At 38.1% G+C, this 20,577-nt stretch overlaps 1 protein-coding gene across 1 annotated transcript; it reads left to right on the top strand.

The window, feature by feature from the left end:
* The first annotated feature begins 1,617 nt into the window (after window positions 1-1,617).
* tspan17 (tetraspanin 17) lies at window positions 1,618-20,064 on the top strand. The gene is made up of 8 exons (XM_044040237.1): window positions 1,618-2,202; window positions 9,336-9,386; window positions 11,065-11,211; window positions 11,994-12,164; window positions 12,631-12,756; window positions 13,465-13,512; window positions 16,916-17,032; window positions 17,275-20,064. Exons 1-8 carry the CDS (start codon window positions 2,116-2,118, stop codon window positions 17,338-17,340), a joined length of 813 nt encoding a protein of 270 aa, XP_043896172.1. The 5' UTR covers window positions 1,618-2,115; the 3' UTR covers window positions 17,341-20,064.
* The last annotated feature ends 513 nt before the right edge of the window (window positions 20,065-20,577 follow it).

A 20,577-nucleotide genomic window follows, 5' to 3' on the forward strand; every position in this document is an offset into this window, starting at 1 on the left:
TTATTCAGAGTTTGTTATTATTTTTGATGTACGCTGATCATTTCCCCTTTCATTTTCTTTTTAAATCAAAAATTAAACAACAATTGGGGTCAACAATTGAATTGATAATAATTCATACACATGGGGGCCCAAACATTTATATTGCTAAATGAGTCTTAATATCATTTGTAATTATTATTGTGTACGTTATTTACCCTTTATTATACAGTAGGTCAATAACAATTAATATACATGACTCTCCATTCATAATGTTAATTTAGTCTCATTATTATGGTTTAAGTTATTTATCCTTTATTATGCACTTGGTGTATTTAAAGTTAGGGACAACATTTATCCTGCAAATGCCACCCACACAAAGATTTATATTTCATAACCTATTTAACAGCTCCCTATTAAAGCTGTGTGGCAGTCTATTAAGTAAACAATATATTGGTGTTGCTCAATAGTAATGTAATAATCGTATATAATAAATAGAAATTACTATTTTAAGACACACTAGCAACCAAACCAACATCTGCACAGGCGTTGTTTGTTACCGAAATTAATGACAAATGTAGAGGCTCAGGCTCAACCACAGCACTGGCAGACTATTTTGTTTGGTTTTACTGTTGAATGTAGAGCACTCTTGTCTGTGCAGCACTCTACATATTTGTGGTGATACTTATTAGGCTGAAATGCCCTCTAACAAGCAACTCCCCAGGGAACCAAAAAAAAATCAAAGCCACACTTACAAAGGTTCATAGACTGCCATCTGTTGGAGTCCAGACAGAAGTTCAAATGAAGCAACACTGAGCTGATTCTGGAAATGCAACAGTTTGCGTCATGGAGCTCTTTTAATGATTTTATGTTTTTACATATCACTTAAATGATGCAATTACTCTTGCAAGAAAGTTTAGTAGGAAATTACAAGAAATAACAAATGTAGAGGACACTTTCATGAAAATATACAAAATTTTGGGTTCATTAGAACCTTTTCACTGCAGAGATTAGATTAGTTGTTTAGAAATAAGGTCGACATTAAACATACAGCATTAAAGAGTTAAATGATACAAGAGGTGTAAATGACACCTATACACTCGGGCATAAAACATACATCCAACTACAGGAAGATTAAAATGAATACTTGAAAAATATATATAAAAAAAAAACCCTGAAGAAATAGTAAAGCACATAATTATTTCTTGTTTAAGATGTCAAATTATAGTTTTAGTGGTTGAAAAATTGGATTTAGATAGAATGTATTTACAGTGGATGAGAATATTAACAGAAAAGTGTTACGCGAACTGTGTAAAAACATACTGTTGTTGATCCTACCTTTGCAGTTTTTTGTTTTTAATATGACAAACTATCATCAGTGTTTTACTACCATTTTTGTAACATTTTGAAATGTTACAAAAAAAGAGATTGGATTTGTTGGGATTGCTGCAAATGTATTTATTGAAGTGTGTCAGTTCTTGCTGCACCTGTTGTGTGTTTATGTGTTAACCTACGTGCAGCACTTTCATCCTCTGTGCTCAATAAGGGGTATAAAAAAAGATGATATAATGTTGTAATGTTCTCGACCCAGAGACGTGAAGAGCCTCACCTAGACACAAGATGCCGCTCTTGAGGTGAAAAGGGCGAACACCAGCACAGTTTCCTCGTTTAGGGTTTGACAGCAGTGGCTTGTTGTTTTACAGCACAAAACAACAAGGATGAAAATTTCAAGCGACGAGCAGAAGCACTAATCATGGAGAAGACTGACAGCTGAAAGCCCCTTGGCCTCGTCACCTCTGTCTGCCGCTGTACGCTACCACTTTACCGTCGGACAACTCGATTGTCGACTGAGCTGCAGATGAATGTCCCTGGATTTGTTGTTGTTAGCTGCTAATGCTAAACTCAGAAGTTGTGGGCTAGCTGGCCTAGCACATGCTAATTGGCATAGCGACGAAAAGACAATTAGACTAATAGGTTTGGTTTACTCCGTGTCGAGTAAACTCTGCCTTGTTTGTTAGCTAATGGAGTCAGCTAACGTCAGCTTCAGTTGTTTTAGAACTGCACCTTTGAGTAAACCTTTGAAGTGTCGTAGCAGTTAGGAACTTAGCTTATCTGTTAGCCACCACTATCCTTGAAAGAATGAGCAGAAAACACCATCATATAAAAGGGGCAGAAGTCAGCTGCTGTGTGAAATATTTCTTATTTGGATTCAACATTCTATTCTGGGTAAGTAAATGCTGTCTTTAAACTGTTCATATTCTTTGTAACACACTAAAACTAATTTGGCTAATTTAAAGTAACATGGGAAACCCTGGTAGAGTTGGCGAATTAAACTGAAATAATTTAATAATGTCTGACCGTTGTTATTACGTTACAGCGGTTGTTAACTAAGTTAACTAATGTTTATCTCAGTTGTTCATTATATCATATGAGTTATTTTCATATATGTGTCTTTTGTTGATTTGAGCAATTGAATATGTGAAAACTTGCGTAAAACCTGGCTTTCAGAAGGAAAGAGCACGTTAAAAATAGCACTATGTTAGAATACTTGTGATACTGTTTTAAAAATAATAATACTTATAGTATATAATAGTCTTTTTCTCTTTGTTGGTAGCTGAAACGTTTCCCTTGATTAAGTAGTGGTAAATAAATGTCAGTGACAACCACCCTCTCTAAATATATTACTATAGAATGATAATGGTTCTATTTGTTGTTGTTATTATTATTATTGCTATTATTATTACTTAATTTGTAGAGCACTTAAAAAAATAATTTTACAAATTGCACAATATAGACAATATAGATAGGCAGAACAACCAGGGCAAAATTCAGCAGTTTATATAAAATCATCCGTTTTAGAAATTGGTTCATCAAATCAATTTAGTGTGTGAAGGCAGAAGTAGAGAATTAAAGTCACTTAAAATAAGGGAAGTTCTGTCCAATAAAAGTGCCTGTCTGTTAAAGTAGCTAAAATTATATTTTGTAGAAAAACCTCTTATTTGATTTGATTTGTCAGACCATAAACAACCACAGACTGAAGCCTGTCTGATGTTGGGTTGGTCTCATGGCATTGACCTGGCAGTGGGCAGTCATACTATTGTGTCTGAGCTTGAGAAATGGCATGAGGCTAATCTACATTGTGAGGCCAGTGGCAAGTGAGCCCACATCTCCTTTACAATGCCTCCACCATCTTTATCCCCCTCTGTCTGAAAAGTTCCTCTGTTTAGTATCTCTCACCCCTCCCTAATCACCCATCTGCACTGCCTCTGTGCAGCTGGTGTAGTACAATGTTTGTGGGTGAAGGAATGGTGTGTCTGTATTACTTGGAGGCTCTACCCACACACTGTTTGAAGGAAAAAGCCACACAGGCCTGAATACCACCCGACCCTCTGTTTTCCAAGGACCCTTTTCACTCCCTTCACAACTATAGTGCTCACACTCAGTGGGACACCATTGTTTCTCTTCATTCACACACCCACTAACGCACAAAGACGACGGTGAGAACAAAGATTTGGGGGGCTCTGGGTGTGACTCTGTGTTTCTCCCCTTGTATTCTTGTTCTGTCAAACTTATTAGCCCCATGGTATCCACATGCATCTTCCTTTTTGCCCCATTTTCATCACCACTGCCCCGTTTCTCCATTTCATTACGTTGTAACATTATTCCCTCTCTATGTCAAGTGAGGTTGTATGAACTGCCAAACATGCTACAAGCCAATGAAAAATGTGAAGGTACATTTTACAATTTGCCTCAATGGGAAGCACCCTATAATTCAACTGGATTAAGCAAAAACCCAGGAAATGTTGAGTCATAGGGCTGTAGTGTTAGGTCTGACTCATAGCAGTTGTTTTTTTGTTTTTTTCAAATTGTTGGACTCTCAGGGTAAGCTAACTGTCCTGTGTCTGAGCTCTCTGTGAAACAAGTTCCAGCTCGCTGGATGTTTCCGTTAATAATCACTATAAGATGTTCTCTTGACTGTATGCTGTGAAACTGGATATGACAGACAAGCCAGTGCATTGCTGAAATGGAGAGAGATTGGGTTTATTCTCCACAAATCAGCCCATTTGTCTTTCTCATCCTGATCTTGTCAGGCTCGAAAATGCTGCCTAAATTGAGACGGAATGCTTGTAAGACCCTAAATATTGTGAACAGAATGGAGCAATAAAAGATAGTGCTTCTTCTCCATGGGAATTCTTGCAGCAACCGGTTACACTGTTGACTGCTGGGCATTTTCACCCAAGAACAACATACCTTCTCTTGTCCCTAGAATAGACACATTCCTCACATCAACTTAATTAATCACATTTTCTGCCTGGGCTGCTGAACTGTTTGGATGCTCTGCATGCTGTAATTAAGAGCTTGTTAAGCTGTAACCATGGCACTGACTTGGTTGGATACAGCTTTTGTGTTATTAGCCAGCTACAGTGCTAAATGTCTGTTCGCATTTGGCAACGAAATGCGTGTTTGGGGATCACATCACAGGTGGAAGGCAGAGGTGTATATGCAGATATATGAAGACACATTTGGATGTGTCATATTGGATTATTCAGACGCAGAGTACAGCCTAATGAAGTACGGCTGTAGAGATTCTCGTGTGTGTGTATATATATATATATCTCAAACACAATATTGATAAAGTCTCAGTCTTGATGAAGCTGTGGTCAATCTACCAAAAGGTTTGAGGTGTTGTTTTAGCTGAGATGGTTTGCCACACACCACAGTTGTAAAGAGCGGTCATCATAGCCTTTCTGTCAGCTCCAACCAGTGGGACCAATTCCCACTGACCTCTCTTATCATCAAGGCTATTCTGTCTGCAGAACGGCTGCTCAGTGGATGTCTGTCTGTTTTCGCACCACTTTACCAGAATATACCAGATGATCAGCACTTTATACCAGACAAGCTTGTGTGGCACCAACAATCATGTGTTCATCAATGTCGCTGCTGTTGTTTAGTTTTTTCTTTCACTCTTCACATTAGCTCCTGACCTGTATGTCTGCATGACGTTATGCAATACACTGCCGTGTAATTTGATAACTGCATGAATAAGTGTGCAGTTATCCCTGTGCTCACCGGGTACATGGCAAGACCCCTGACAATGGCGATTTTGTAATCCTTTGTCTGAAGATAAATATGTATTTGTGTGTTTTATATATGGATTTATGGTCAGTAGTATTTGCTATTACAGATAAAATCAAGTGTGAACCTGGAAGTCAAGTCCACTTGGGGGTTTTTCTTTTTCGATTTGTTGTGATTTCTGCTTTGATAGTGTGTGTGTCAACTGAAGTCTTTCTCAGCTGGGTCTATACTGCACAGTGTCTCCGGCTATAAAATGATGGCATTGAACAAGATATCATGATTTAACCTCTGTTAGTTAATTTCAATCAAATATATTTTGAACCTTAAACCAATCCCAAACTCTTGTATCATTGCTGCAGTTAATCACCCAAATAGGTACATTGATTATACAGGAGTGCAGAGTAGTATGAATACCAAGATTGTGGTATTATTAAGTATTAATTTACTTTTGAGTCAGATAAGCTTCAAATTATGTTACCCTTGTTTGCAGTGCAACTGTAATCGTATCAAATAGAATGACTCCCTTCACTATCGGACTCATTGAATATTCAGCTTTTTAGTACAAAAGGCATTTGAGAAAGTCTGGACTGTGTGTGTTTTTAGGCAGTATGAAGCTTGGTTGATCTGCTACTTACTCAAGGTTAATGGGATCAGATGGCTAGGAGAGCCATCTTCTCAAGTGTTAATAATCTCTGAGAAAGCCCAGAGAAAGTACAGAGAAAGCCCTTCCTCTGGACTGAGATATACTCATATGACAGCAGTACTTGACAGAGAAGTCACCTGAGCAGCAGCCTGATTCGAATAGCAAGGTAGATAAGATGCATCCAAGTCCAGACTTTATTTGCTTAGTGATCAACAGATAAAAGCAGTGATAAAAGCCCTGGGATTAGATTGTTGGATAATAATACACAGAGGAATGGGAAGCAAATGTTACTAGAGCAGGTGAAATTTAAAGGAACCTGAGATGCATTTAAAACATATTTTCCTCACACAAAGAAAAAGTCCAAACCAGGAGCAACAAGTAATCAGTACTGTACTGTACTGTACTGTTCTTAGTTGTATTGTTGTTGTTAAGATGTGGATATACAGAGATGATCCTTTCATGTCCTTACAGCTTCACTTTTATTCAGTTTCTCACAGTGGTAGAGTGAAGCACATGTTTGTAGTGTATGTGTTTCATTGCCATCAGTTGACCTAAATCTTACCTTGCCCGCTTACAGTACATGCTGTACAAGAAAAATAACATAAATCCTCCACAAAGAAAAGTTAAGCCCAGTTTCAGTTGTCTCATTCAGTCAAATTCACTTCAATCCTAACCACATTGTCCCAAAACAGAAACTGTTGTTCAGATATGGCTTTAAACATGCTCACACTGTATGCTTAACAATATTATCGTCCACTTTAACAGTAACAGATTCCTAACAACTTAAATGAATGGTACTTCAAAATTATGTTTGGTCAAGTGTCAAAGAAAATAAATAAGTTAAACTTGATTCAGCCTTGAAGGCTCTGCTTGAAGGTCTTGCTTGAAGGCTCTTCCGTAGCATTTAGAAAAGCCTTGTTATTTTTGACATCAGTGGCCATTAAGTGAACCGCAGTCACATTTTTGCTCTTACTTGCATTTTGTATTTATGGAGGAAATTAATAAATTTGATTGACTGTTTTAGTTTGTTCATTATGCTCTCTCTGAAAAGGCTCAGTTGTTAGGGCTATTATGTGGGTAGGGGTAACCTGTGTGTGGTTAAGTTGTGTTTTCTTTGGGAATGTTCACTGACTGAAAATGACATGGTAGCTTCAAATGATAGGCTAGGCATTGATACCTCTGTAGCTGTCTCACTTGTCACCCTAAACTGCAACAATAGAACTTGACATGCTTTGAAGTACTGTTGTCTGGAAATAATAACAAAATTGGTCATATAAAGAAAGTTCTCCTCCTACCACCTGGATGGTGTTTTATTTTAGAAGGATCAAATAGAAGAGGCAATTTTCTTTCTCTGCTTTATTACCTCCAACAAGAGGCCATGTTTGTCTGTCTGTGAGCAGCTTAACCCAAAAAGGAAAGGATTGAGTTTGATGAAATCTTCTGGGTTTGTCGGTTATGGCCCAAAGAAGAGATTATTTGATTTTTGGTGGCGATATAGAGATGTATTTAGGATGTTATTGTAAACCTGGCTAGATAGGGGATTGTTGTCATATTTGTTTATAATTCTGCTAAAAATGTAGTTGGGTTGAAATGTGTCATATCGACACTGTGCAAAACTGAGTGGCCTTTTTGGTGGTTTGTGCTTTCTGGGTACTTTTTTTCTAGTTAGTGAAATATACGGTAGAGAATGAGCAGGAGAGTTGGGACGTGTCCATACCTAATCATCAGACCATGTTGGTGATGAGAGCTATTAGTCAGAAGAAGTGTATATTTAATTATGGTGCCGGCAATACACATGAGACTGACATGAGATACTAAAGAAAGAAGACAATATAATGTAGTGATATTAACTAAATTATCTTTTAATGGATTTAATTTGAAATGGCAAAGAAAAAGAACGAGACATCAGTATGGACTTGGTGCTCTTTGTCGCCTAAATGTAGCAGCTCTGTATACAGCAGGTACTAAACGGAGCAGGTACTAAAAATATTACCAGGTACTATGCTAATAGAATGTTACTTAAACCGTGGCATGGCGAGGTGAGTAGAGTAGATTTGTTTATTTTCTTAGAAAGTTCCAGTACCTTAGGCAAGTCAACTCACACCGTAATGAGAGACTAGAGTTTGATTAACCAAGCTTACATGGCAGTAGTAGTATCAAAAATACCATGCCTCAATGGTTAGCATACAGATTAAGTTTTCCTCTTTTAAAATCCCAAAATGTTAAAAATTTATGTTGGTTCACCAAAATAACTATTGGGAAACTGATAACACTTTTCTTATGGCTCTGTATTGGGACATCAGGAGGTCATTTTTCCATTTGTTTAATATTTCAGGTACACTTCAAATTAATTTCATGAAATTTGACCCAGATGTTCAATTAGATTAACTCATTTTGAATTTGGAGATCTAAGGTCACTGTGTCCTCACAAAATGTTTTATACCTGTTACCTCAAAGCTGTTGTCTCTGTCATGTTGGGTATTTTTGCTTTAGGTAATCTGTGTTGATTATTTATAGTGGTTTAATAGTCCCACCACATTCTTCACTGACTACAGTCACTTATAATTACAAGGTAAACTTAGCAGCATTCATCTAATGCTCTTTTTGGGGTCACACTGTCGGTGTTATTAGGTGTGTATTGATTTATTGTCATCATTTCACTTGCTTCTCTCGATTTAATCAGCTCCCCAACAGTATGCTTTAACCCAGTTTGTAATTTCCATTGTAATGTGCCTCAGCTAAGAAATTCATCTTATTTTTTTTGTCTTTTAATGACACTGCCTCTTCAAGACTCACTTATATTTTTGTCTCCACCACTCAGTCTTTACATTAAGAAAGGAAACTGGTTTTAATGTTGTGTCTTATTAGTGTTTTACTTAAGTAAGCCATGAAGTGACTGAAAATAATCAAAATAACACATTTGTGGACAGGTTTAATTTGTGAAATTTAATTTTGGGTGTTTCACATGCTGTGGCCATCTGAGGCAATCACACTTTATTTTCTGAAGTTCTTCAACTTGCCCTATTTTAAACTGAGCCCTAATTTCCTTCCTTTGATGGGAGAATACAGGAGGGATTCAGATTCTCCTGCCTCCAAGACAGCACAGTGCGATGACTTTAACCTGCAATCACCTGCTGCAAATGTAATGATTCGCTCTGTCCACTGCAAGCTAATCGACAAATATGTCCTCAGAGAATTCCCTTTTGTTTAAAGGCAATTTTCTCAGTTATCCTCTTCCTATAAGTGATGAGAGTTCAACATGAACACTATTATCTGTCAGTTGTAGAGTACTTAGAGGGTATTGTATTTCTAATGATAGACCTCTGTTTGCTGTATTTTACTTTTTTTTGGCAAGGCTGTATTTGGGGAGAATGTAATATCATGGATTACTATAGATCAATCAGAGTTTAACGAACCATACAAACATCAGAGATTGATGACATTTTGAGTTAAAATCAAGTGAACGTCATCCATGCAGGCCTGGCCAAGGTTTATGAATGTTAAACTTCTGAGTGGTAATTTCACTGAATGATGTTTTTGCTTAAACCAAATAAGTTGAACATCATCTTTTGCTTAAACTTGGGACTTAAAATGCTTTTGATGTGACTGAAGATCCTCTTCTCTGTGCTTTGTGTTATAGTTACTAGGAGCAACATTCTTGGCCATAGGATTGTGGGCATGGGCGGAGAAGGTAAGTACAAACACATGCACTCACAAACACACACTGGTACTCCAACATGATTGCCTCAACAGCGTAGCTCACATTTATTCTGACCAAAGTTAGGTTGTATAGCAGGATAACTGTGCAAAAATAGAAGCACCATTCCTGCAACAGTTAAATACACATATAACGTATCACACATAACTGATAATAGTCTTTGTTAGGAAATGAACTACCGTGCTGTGTTTGAAATGAGAACAGTAACTAGTCCAGCATAAATGAACTGGGCCTTTAAATTTGTATGGAAACAGGTTATTGTTTATTTTCCACAGGATAGACCACAAAAGTATTATATAATTTATTTTTAATTTATTGGTTAGAATTGTTTTCCATTGATGCTGTGGAACCATATACTCATTTGTAACATCTGGCCAGTAACTCTCCAAATAGGCCAGCCCCTGAGTACCTTTGTGGAACAGGGTGAATAATTTAAAAGGATTTTGCCAAATGATGAATAGCGGCTACTAGAAAGTTCTAATGGTAAGTTTGGGTCTCGGTGAGCCCATCGTGTGCACCCAGACCACATTATTGTTTCATGGCCTTATCCATAAATTCAAATGGAGGCAGTCTTTTTTTTCAGCACAAGTGTTATCCTGGTTTGTTGCAGAGAGGCTTTACTTCCTGTGGGATTTTGGCTTCTTGAGCTTTAGTTGCTTTTGAAATGTGACCTTTTTATGAAAAGCATAGAAGATGTCAGACCTGAGAGCAAGTGCCCATATTTACAGACAATAACTCTAGTTGGGGAGGGGGGGAAGCATCTTTATTGTCATTATACAACCGATTGCACAACAAAATTTCAATGTCAGATGGAGGGTTGATCAGAAGACCCAGCACCTTCTTGCTGTGAGGCAACAGTGCTAACTACTGTGCCACCATGCCACCCAACATAATGACATAGAGAGAGAAATATGGTCAGAGACCTGGAGTACCTGCTACATTTGAACAAGTTTTTTTACCTGTGAATAATGCACCACATATTGCACAGTAACATTTAAGGTGACCTTTTGTGGTCATTTCCTGTCTATGATTTTAATCTATTTAAAATTATTTAAAAGTTGTTTTAATGTGTAGCCTCCATAGAAATAAATTAAAGCCTGTTTTCCAGTGAACTTCAGAGTGTAATGCATATTTGGGAAATGGGCCATCATTTGAGATAAAACTTGTCCATGTCAGTGTAAGGCATGATGGAGGCCAGAATGACAGAAAAGCATGTTGTACACTCTATGGCCTTGGGGCTGTGGGGACAAAGAGGAAGGACAGATGTCCGTTGTGAACATTTGTCTCAGATAAAAGTAGTTTGTTTTGTAGTTTAGACATTGATCTGCCAGAAAGTGATATTGTATAGATAAGCTAATGAAAAAATCCCTCTGGGGTTTGTTATTTTATTTAGAAAACAACATATTTGATAGATACCATTCTAATCAGATAAGATTACTGCATTTTAATAGATTTTTCCTTCTGTGTTTCTGCATCTGTGAACACTGCAAATCTTGCCCTATTGGCTGCTTCATCACTGTAATTCTTGTTTTTATTTGTCTGTTATGGAAGAGTGAACATTTTCAGTAAGACCTTTTAAAATAGACTAATTTTGGAAATATTACCGTCACAATTTGAACCACTGTCTTTTGTCTTTCTGTTTTTCCCTCAGGGCGTGCTGGCAAATTTGTCGTCCATCACAGATCTAGGGGGTTTCGATCCTGTGTGGCTCTTCATCGTTGTGGGAGGCATCATGTTCATCCTGGGCTTTGCTGGCTGTATTGGAGCACTCAGAGAGAACACCTTCCTGCTTAAATTTGTAAGTCAGCACCATGTTTTCTGAACACAGATACCATATTAACCACTTCACACCCCTTAGATGTGCATTTCACACCAGAGCTGAAGCTGTCAGTGCAGCAGGTGTCACTTTGACTCACTCATTCCAGCCAAATGCTGTTGAAGTGATGCAACATCTCCAAGATAATTCCTTTTCTAGCAGAAAGAAATAGTCTTATCCATACATTACAGACCACCAAAATATTGCTCAACATAAATGCCAGTTTCACTTTAATAATGTTTTTCTGCACTTATTCTTGAGCAATGACACCACCATGTTTATGGTTTATTTTAACCAACATGTGACTGACCGAGACAAAGTAGCCACTGCTGCTGGCTGTGATTTTGAGTAGCTATTAACTCAGGCCTATGTCCATTAGTAGCAGTAAGTCAGGCGTCAGAGTGAGCAGCTAATGTGGCTTTTGTGCATTTATCATTAGCCCCGTCTCCCCCTACATTTACTGTAAAGGGATGATATAACGGTACCTCTGGGACTGCGGTTTATGTTGCCATGCTTTCACTCTGGCTGTAAGGACAGATCTTGTAGCCACAGCTACACAGGGTCATCACACATAAGAGTGTTTTTTTTTTTTTTTATTCCTATACAACAAATGCTAAATAATCTTTTTCTGATCCTTTTAAAATACAGGATACAGTATAAACAGACATTTCTTGATTGAAGGAACAGATTTTGTGGGTGGGTGGATGGGATCATGTCTGTGTGCATGTGTGTGTGTCTGTACTCATGTGTCAAGTACTTTCCAGTTTTCTGTGTTCCTGGGTTTGATCTTCTTCTTGGAGCTGACTGCCGGGATCCTAGCCTTTGTTTTTAAGGACTGGATCAAAGACCAGCTCAACTTTTTCATCAACAATAATGTGAAGGCCTACCGTGATGACATAGACTTGCAGAATCTCATTGACTTTGCCCAGGAATATGTGAGTGCATACATACTGAATGAGAGTTTTGTGTGGCTAATTGTTAAGAAAAACAAACGCATCCCGTTACATGTCATGTGTTTTGCTGAAAAAATTCACTCCCTAATTTAGAAATTTAGTTGTTTACGTGGTTCACAACTGATTTTCTCAGTTTTGAATGGACACGAGGACGAGTCAGCTGCTGCAGCTGTGCAGTATATCTCAGGTTTAATGTGATTTGATTTCCTTCGAATGATTATCCGATTATATGAATGAAACAGTTCAGACAGTTGGCTCCCTTGTCAAAATGGTTGGCTCTGTCGTAATACTGTAAATGCAATGCAAGTCTAACTGTCTCTAGTTGCTACACGCCCAATCTAACCTGAGGCAGACACTTAAGAATGGTTTCCATTGCAGATCAGAGGAAATAAACATGTCTGTGAGTTAGAACTGGCAGTTTAATCTCCTATCATTGCTGTTGTCTCAGTGGTCATGCTGTGGCGCTCACGGGCCTGATGACTGGAACCTCAACATCTACTTCAATTGTACTGAGCTGAACCCCAGCAGGGAGCGCTGTGGAGTCCCATTTTCCTGTTGTGTCAAAGACCCCGCGGTGAGTCACTCTACATGGAAAAAAACGCGATCATTACATTACATTACATTACATGTCATTTAGCAGACGCTTTTATCCAAAGCGACTTACAAAAGATCAGTTGTGTATAATCGTATCACATGATGTAATTAATAAACTAATGGTGAATTTTCATTTTGTCACGTGGAAATTGGGTGGTGGTGGTGATGGGGGGGCAGCATATATTTCCACCCTTTTTGTTCTCAGTCTCACTGCTGATTGGCTGTCACATATATGACACTTTACATCATGTTACAGAACTGCTTCTTCAAGTATATCAACTCAAAATTAACGCTCTAATGATGTAGTTTGTGTCTTTACATTAATCTCATAACATCATTGGCATATTCATGGGGTACTGCATAATTTGTGACTACTTGTGTCTTTGCATTGGCTTTGTATGTAATGTTTTTTCTATTTACATAAATGTACCACAAGGGTTATAACAACTGCGATATATCCTTCAGGAATTGACTGTATTTAGCATAAAACACTCAATTGTTCGTAGAATAAATAAATGGTTTTAACAAATAATTATGAACCCCATATGAAGCAGTCACCTTTTTTGCTTTAATTGTCATAATTTCGTCTTCAAACATCTACAATATCTCTCACCAGTAAATGTGATACTGATATTAAAGTCTTACAGAGGAATTCACATTCACCTTTTTTTTTTCTTCTTTTTTACAGGAGGATGTCATTAACACGCAGTGCGGTTATGATGTTCGGCTTCAACTGGTTAGTATCAACAGACATGTTCCATAGGTCTCTGTGTTTCTTAACCCTGCATTTGTTTTCTCCTCACTTCTTCTTGTTCTGTTTTAAAGATGTTGCTCTCTGAACTCTGAAATGTAATGTTGTGTCTCAGTTTTGGTGGCAATGTTTGAGCGTGATTAGCAACCAATGCCAGCCTCTCTTGTTAAGCTGACATAATGCTCTGGAGTGGAATGATTCCCAAGGCCGGGTTGATTGATGCGCTGTTAAGCTGTTTGATTGAAGGGATCTGTGCTGTTGTGAGAGTGGAGTGACAATCAGCTTCATTTGTATTGGACTTGATTGCTTGTCCAGGGTTTTTGTTGGGTCTTAAAAAGTAGAAGGCAATAAATCAGTTTAGTAAGAATTAAAGCCCTTCAAAAGTATGAAAACATCTTAATTGAAAGTTTTATGAGGTATTAAATGTGTTGCTATTTTTTTCTCCGTGAATAGCCTGTTCGTTCAAAGAGCAACTTTCTTTTGTCAATTTTCATAATTAATATATAATTTATAGGTAGATTTATTTTGTATAATCTCATTTCTGTGTAGAGTCATCACACAATTCAGAGCAGATGGAACTGGACAGGAGTCATACAACCTCTAGGCTATTTACAAAATAAAACGCCCTGTGCAGACTCCTACACATGTGTCACATAGAGTGTGAAACCACAGAGTCAGAGCCAGGTGGCCTTACATACTTGTGCCAAAGCAGGTGTTAGTGTTTGCAACTTTGATGAGAGGGTGACTATTCTTCTGGTCACAAAAAGATATATAAAAAAACACCTAAAAAAAACAGTAATCCTTCAACTCAGATGTCGATGAATAAGAGTGACATGAATGTGCATTTTTGTCTAGTCTGCCTGTCTCGCTAAAAATCTGTGCCATGTGTCTCTGAGATTGTTTTTTTCTTACCAACCACCTCCAGGGCGCTTCTTTGACTTGACAAAAGCGAGCCACATCTATTTATTAGGTTTGATAAACGTTAAAGGACAAGGGTGTTTATAAACTGCAGCTTGGAAAAGAAACTCACCAAAAATAAAATGGATCTTTCCAGCCACAACCTCTGTGTGAAGCACTGCGGAGAGTCTGTAAAAGTAATTGCTACAAGATTCAATTACAACTTCAAACTAATGATAGATTAATGGGTTTACACTTGGTGTAGTGAATATACATATGGATGCTCATCTCAGTAAATGCTCATCAAATAACCATTAACCAAGCAACAGTATAAATAGTAACTTAATGTTGGAAAATCTGAGGCAACCAGTGTGAATGGTTTATGCAGTTTATCATAGTGATGTTGATATCTGCAATTTATAGGTACTTATTCAATGCATTTTTTTTTAACTTTGATATTTAATGTTAATGTTTACAATTTCATCTTCATGTTACAGTCAATATTCACTCCTCTTAAGTTTCTATAGAAAGTATTCTACATTTGTTTACTCATTGTAATAGGTATAGTCATTAAAATTAAAATTAAAGAAGAGATGGAACTAACTGAATTTAAAGAGAGGAAGGGTTTGGTGGTAGCATTGGGTGTCAGGTTTGGCTCAATGCCAAATGGTTTACATGGGTTAGGTCAGAGGGCCCCTTTGCAGAGTGAAGCCCAGGGCCCCAAAGAGGTCGGGATCAGTTCAGAACTGAATTGAGGCACATGCTGTGAATCTTGATGAGTATTCGTAGATAGGAGCCCCGTCATTAGCACTACTCATAGTTTGTTTCATTTTTTACCACTAAGTACAATGTTTACCAAACAGGAACGTTGATGTGTGAGTTCATGAGATGCTAGTGTGTTTGTATATTTGTGTATGTGGGCTTGTATTATGCTGTATTGTAGGGTATTGGGTTGCCATTCAAGGCTATAAAGGCCCACCTGCTCAAAGCCCGCTGACTGTGTTATCCCCCAACAATTTTGTGTGTGGAAATGGCCTCGTTTGTCCTGCCAAATACAATGGAGAGTGAATGGGAAAGAGAGAAACGCATAGACCTTAGAGATTTTTGTTAATGACATGAATATGTAAATTTGTTTGCTTGTTAATGTTGATGTATACAGAGTAGTTTTCAGGGTTTTTTTTTTTTTTAAAGGTATTATCTTCAGGGTTCCTGACTATGTAAGTCCTATTATTTCTAGCTCTCAGTAAATATGGATTTGAGCTTTTGATGTATGTGTCATTCTACATAAAGATGTATAAATATTAAGTGAAAAACACAAAAAATGAATTGCCTCCATAGAGCCAGTTTGCTGACACAGCAGACATGGTGAATGTGAAGGGTTAAGAAGCACACAGGCTCCTCTGCATGCTTCTTGCCTTAATAACAGATTGTTCTTCTAACGGGGATAATTAGACTCCAGTTATAGCCCAGAGAGCAGCCTTACTACACTCTGTAATTGGCAACTCAGTGGGTTATGCCAGTCCGTTCCCTTTTCCTCTGTGTGTGGGTGTGGTGGTTACAACTCACTGCACTGCAGTCTGAAAGATTGCTGTTGCTAGGCACACTGGAATACAGTGAAGCACCTGCCACAGAGTTGTTATGAATTCATTTTCTCAGTGTGCTCTCATGCTATTGCCCTTGCTGCTGACATTTTGCCCATCAGTGGTGGACTTAAAGTTCCTGTGCAGCTTTTTTATAAACTGCAGGGTAAGACACAGGAAGAGTGGGAGACATGGTAAAGACAGCAGCACAACAAAGACACACGGCTTAAATAGCTGCTGGGGAAGTTCACCACCAACAACATAGTGTTTCTTTCCTGTGTTTTTATTGGCTGCCATGGGGCTTTACCTCCCATTGGTTAAAAGATAGCTTTCAGGTTTTGCAAGAGAACAAAGGGTTTCCCTGGTTGACTTGTTTCGGAGAGCAACAAAGGGACCATTGTATAGTCTTGTTCACACCCATTCTCATTCCACTTTTCACTTTGTGTTCAGCTCTAAATGACACCTTTTTATTTCTATGTCTGAATAGACCACATACATCATCAGCAAAATCTGACAAAGCAAACAACCATCTGTCCGGTAACAGGAAACAGCTTCTCCCTGTTTGTTCAGTCAGACAGAGTCCACACAGAAACTGGACACATAGCCTTTACTTTCTCCATGATGTCCAGACACTGACACATTATGATCTAAGTGTGACTCAACTATGTCTCACTCCTCGTATGCCCTTCTCTTCAGTGAAGGAGTCAATGAGCCGAACTTGTGTTTTGCTCTGCATTAGTCATTGTTGATCAGGTCAGAAGTACACTGTTTATTTAAATTGTGCAAAAGGCCAGTGTCCTCTCTCCAAGAGGGACACATTTAATGTAACTGGGAGAAAAAGAACAACAAGGTTCTCACTCATTTTAAGTTGCTTCATATGTGTTTTTTTTTGTTTTTGTTTTTTCAAAAAGGAGCTGGATCGTCAGAAATATATCTATACCAAGGGCTGTGTGGGACAGTTTGAGAGGTGGCTTCAGGACAACCTGATCATTGTAGCTGGAATATTTGTTGGTATTGCACTTTTACAGGTAAGGACCTCAAGCTACTTTAATGTTTACATGATGGAAAATGCATTTAAAACCTTGAAAGACATTCGCATTTTGAAACAAAAAAATGTGAGTGAGTTTTGACTTTGTGTCATCACTGCTTTCTAGTGGTGAGAAGAGGCAACATCAATCAAACCCCTGCAATACAGCGGTCTGCTCTTTTTTTCTCCCTCACTTCATGTAAATGTGACTTTGTCAAATTTCCTGTGTGCCTTCCTCATCAGATATTTGGTATCTGCCTGGCTCAAAACCTAGTGAGTGATGTCAAAGCTGTCAAAGCCAACTGGTGACAGGAAAGGTGAAGTGAAGGGAAGCTGCTCTCTGGCTGACACCTGGTCAACACAGCACACCAAAACTCTCGCAAGGAAGAGGAGCTCGAGCCTTCAACCCTGCAGTCTCATTTACTGAGCTAAGCAGCACATATACACTGTCACTTACAGAAGAAACTGACACAAAGCGTTTACTTCCCTGTTTATCAGTGACACTTGAATGAGGGGAGAGGAACATATGCCATGCAAACCAAACTGTCAACACTTTAACCACTCAGCTGGGATTTAAACCCAAATATACGGAGGATGGCCATGCGTACTTCAGAGTTAGATTCTGTTATTTTCCTCTGTCCTCTGATTTTGCTCTACAGACCGTTTTATTTATGGGGCGGAGTTGCACAAGGACCTTTAAGGTTGAAAGCCAATGAAAGCAAGAGACGGCATAATGATGCAAAAGGGACAAGTCCCTCTTTTTTTAGGTCAAGTGTTCTCGTAAAAACAGCCAGTTTTTAACATGGTTAAATCTTGCTTCCTGCTGCAGAGGGTGGTGGGGGGCTAGCCGGTTAGCGGGCCAACAAACACATGGCATATCGTTTTTTTGTTTTGTTTTTTTTTCAGCTTTCATGACCACTGAAAACATATTACAACTTTAAAGCATTTCAGGAGATTTAAATTCTATCTAAAAGTTTAAAGAAAGTGCCATTAATTACCAGTGATGCTTTGTGTCCTGCCTGTTCTTTATGCGATTCTCTGCCCTAAAAACCCGTCCACACAATACCTCAGGGTCTGGCCGAAAATGCAGCCAATACTGGAAGTATCTGAACAGTTGTTCTTTGGACTTGGAGCTTCAGGACAATCAGTTTGAAATAAAAACATTTACATATGTTAAAGAGCAAATTTGAATTCAGCTTTAACTTTGGTTAGATTCCAATAGTTTTATCATTTAGAGGTTCAAAAGTCATTGGATGAACATACAACAAAATCCTCATATTTATTTCTTGATAAAAGTCCTCCACAGACATCATCCTTATCAGTGTTTGCATAGTGGGACTGAGCTCAGGTGAGTTACTCAGCCAGTCAAGGTTCACCTCTTCATTCTGAAAAGCTTTTTGGTTGCGTCTGTCTTGTGTTGAAAGTCTTTGTTCTGCTGAATAATGAAAATGCTTTTAGCTTGATCTGAGCTCACAATGCTCCCGTGCCTCCATGCTCAACCTGTTGCCTCAGTGTTGTCAGCAGTGAATTCATCACTAAATGCCAGTGTGCCACTTTCACTGGAGCCGTACTCGGCACATACTCTACATGTCCAAGCCAGCAGCATGTTTGATAGATGGGCTTTTGAGCGTTGCCTCTTTCCGTCATTTAGTTAGATGTTGGATTTCATAGGTCCAAGGCTTTTTGGGTTTGTCTGTGTCTTTTTTTAACTGCAGAATGACCTTTCTGTTTCTGTGGTTCCTGTCTCATGCTGAATCCTCTCAGGTTATGGCCATGAAGCTTTCTCTTTATTATTGACAGGGAAATATGTGGGTTTGGTACCAATCTCTGTAATTTTAATGGTACAGACCAAATGACATTGGTCTACATGAGTACAGATTCACATTGATACAGATGCAGGCTACAGTGAGTGCATAGCATAGTGGCTGCTTGTTTTCCCATATTACAAGTCTATACAGTGGAAATGACCTTTAAAACGCATAAATATAAATAAAAAGCTCAGCCAGTGTGATGGAACTTGACCTAAAACTGATTATCATTTCAAAAAGGGCTGTCCCCCCCTTTTGTGTTTGGTGTGTTCTGTGCTCAGTTGCCTGGCAGTGCAGGGAGAGACAAAAAAAACTTGTACAATGCAGCAAGTTTCTAGAGATTCATCTCCTCTTCAACAGAAAACGTGCAGAAAACATTCATAGTTTAGCACAATTAAATTATAAATTTAGATTACACTCCCGTCAGGGAAACATCTGTCATCTGAGCTGATCTGACTGGAGCTGCTTTGCACACTCGCGCTTTTGTCAGATGCCACCAGTAAGCCAATCTCTCTGCTGTGCCAACAGCTGAACGAGGGAAAAAAACATTATAAATTAAATGTCATCTATCACTTAACGATACGTGTGTTTTTCACCAACTTAAACTATGTTCTTGCTATTACACGTGAGGAAAGTTGTGTACCAGTACAGATTCAAATACGTTAAGTTCCTTTTCTGTTTACCAATTTCTATTGAACCTCCAAATCTAGGTGCTATATGCTGAAAGGCCACTGACAAATGAAGGTGCTGAAGCTCAGAGCCTGGAGAATAAAATGTGCTACTGTCCAAATACTCATGGTTTTGACTGTATTATGCTTTGTGCCACTGGTAAAAGCATATCTATTTTTTTCATCCATGTCTGTTGGACTTAGTCCAACTTAATGCATAAGAACACTGACAGTTCCTCGAAGGTCACCCTGTTTGCCCTACAGTAACTGTATTATCAGTTGATTTACTGAAGGATATTAGATTGTATGGATGGCCTGGTGTGGTTAGGATCGTAAGTCTATGCTAAAGACAGTTTATTGTTCATCTCTGAGCATCTCTCAGGCACGGTTGCCAGTTTGGGGCCTTTTTACTTGACTCATGTTACCACACTTGTCTTATACTTATGTTTTGTTCTGTGCTTTATGAAAATATATATACATATATTTCTTTTTAAAATGTCTTTTATTCATGCTTTATCTCCTTTCCTTTCATAGACAAATATATATATATATATATATATATACATATATATATATATATATATATGTGTGTGTGTATATATCCTGGGTTTATTGTTTTGATTTCAACAGGCATCTGTTTGACTTTTGTTCCACCACACAGCTGCAGAATATCGTCTTATTGTTAATGTTGTTAGCAGTCCTAATGGAGACCAAATATGTAGCTGGCCACAAGCTAACTGCCAAGATTTTATCTGTCTACAACAATCCAGATTTTATTAGGAATGACAACAACAATTAGCATTTCTTGATAGCCACAATGTGAATTTATTGTCTCTTTATTTGGGAAGTGCAAGTTCATTGTCATGTCTTTTATTTTGGTCTATTATTAAGGAAACAGAATAGTAAATAAATACATGCTGTTACCATAGTTACTAACAATGTCAATATAACATGAAAGCTGCTTTTACTTGGACTAGATTATTAGTTGCAATGTGCAGGTCAGTAACCGAGCTAATCTCACACAATGGCATTTTAACAATCTGCCAGTTTGAGAAAATATACTTAATTTG

The sequence above is a fragment of the Solea senegalensis genome, linkage group LG12 (genome assembly GCF_019176455.1).
Source record: "Solea senegalensis isolate Sse05_10M linkage group LG12, IFAPA_SoseM_1, whole genome shotgun sequence".
NCBI classification, from domain to species: Eukaryota; Metazoa; Chordata; class Actinopteri; order Pleuronectiformes; family Soleidae; genus Solea; species Solea senegalensis.

What these genes read in the sequence shown, in the direction of transcription:
- tspan17 (XM_044040237.1), top strand. Translation starts at nt 2,116, where the DNA reads ATGAGCAGAAAACACCATCATATAAAAGGGGCAGAAGTCAGCTGCTGT. An exon ending in GATTCAACATTCTATTCTGG is followed by an intron (nt 2,203 to 9,335) that starts GTAAGTAAATGC and finishes TTTGTGTTATAG; the next exon opens with TTACTAGGAGCAACATTCTT. An exon ending in TTGGTATTGCACTTTTACAG is followed by an intron (nt 17,033 to 17,274) that starts GTAAGGACCTCA and finishes CTTCCTCATCAG; the next exon opens with ATATTTGGTATCTGCCTGGC.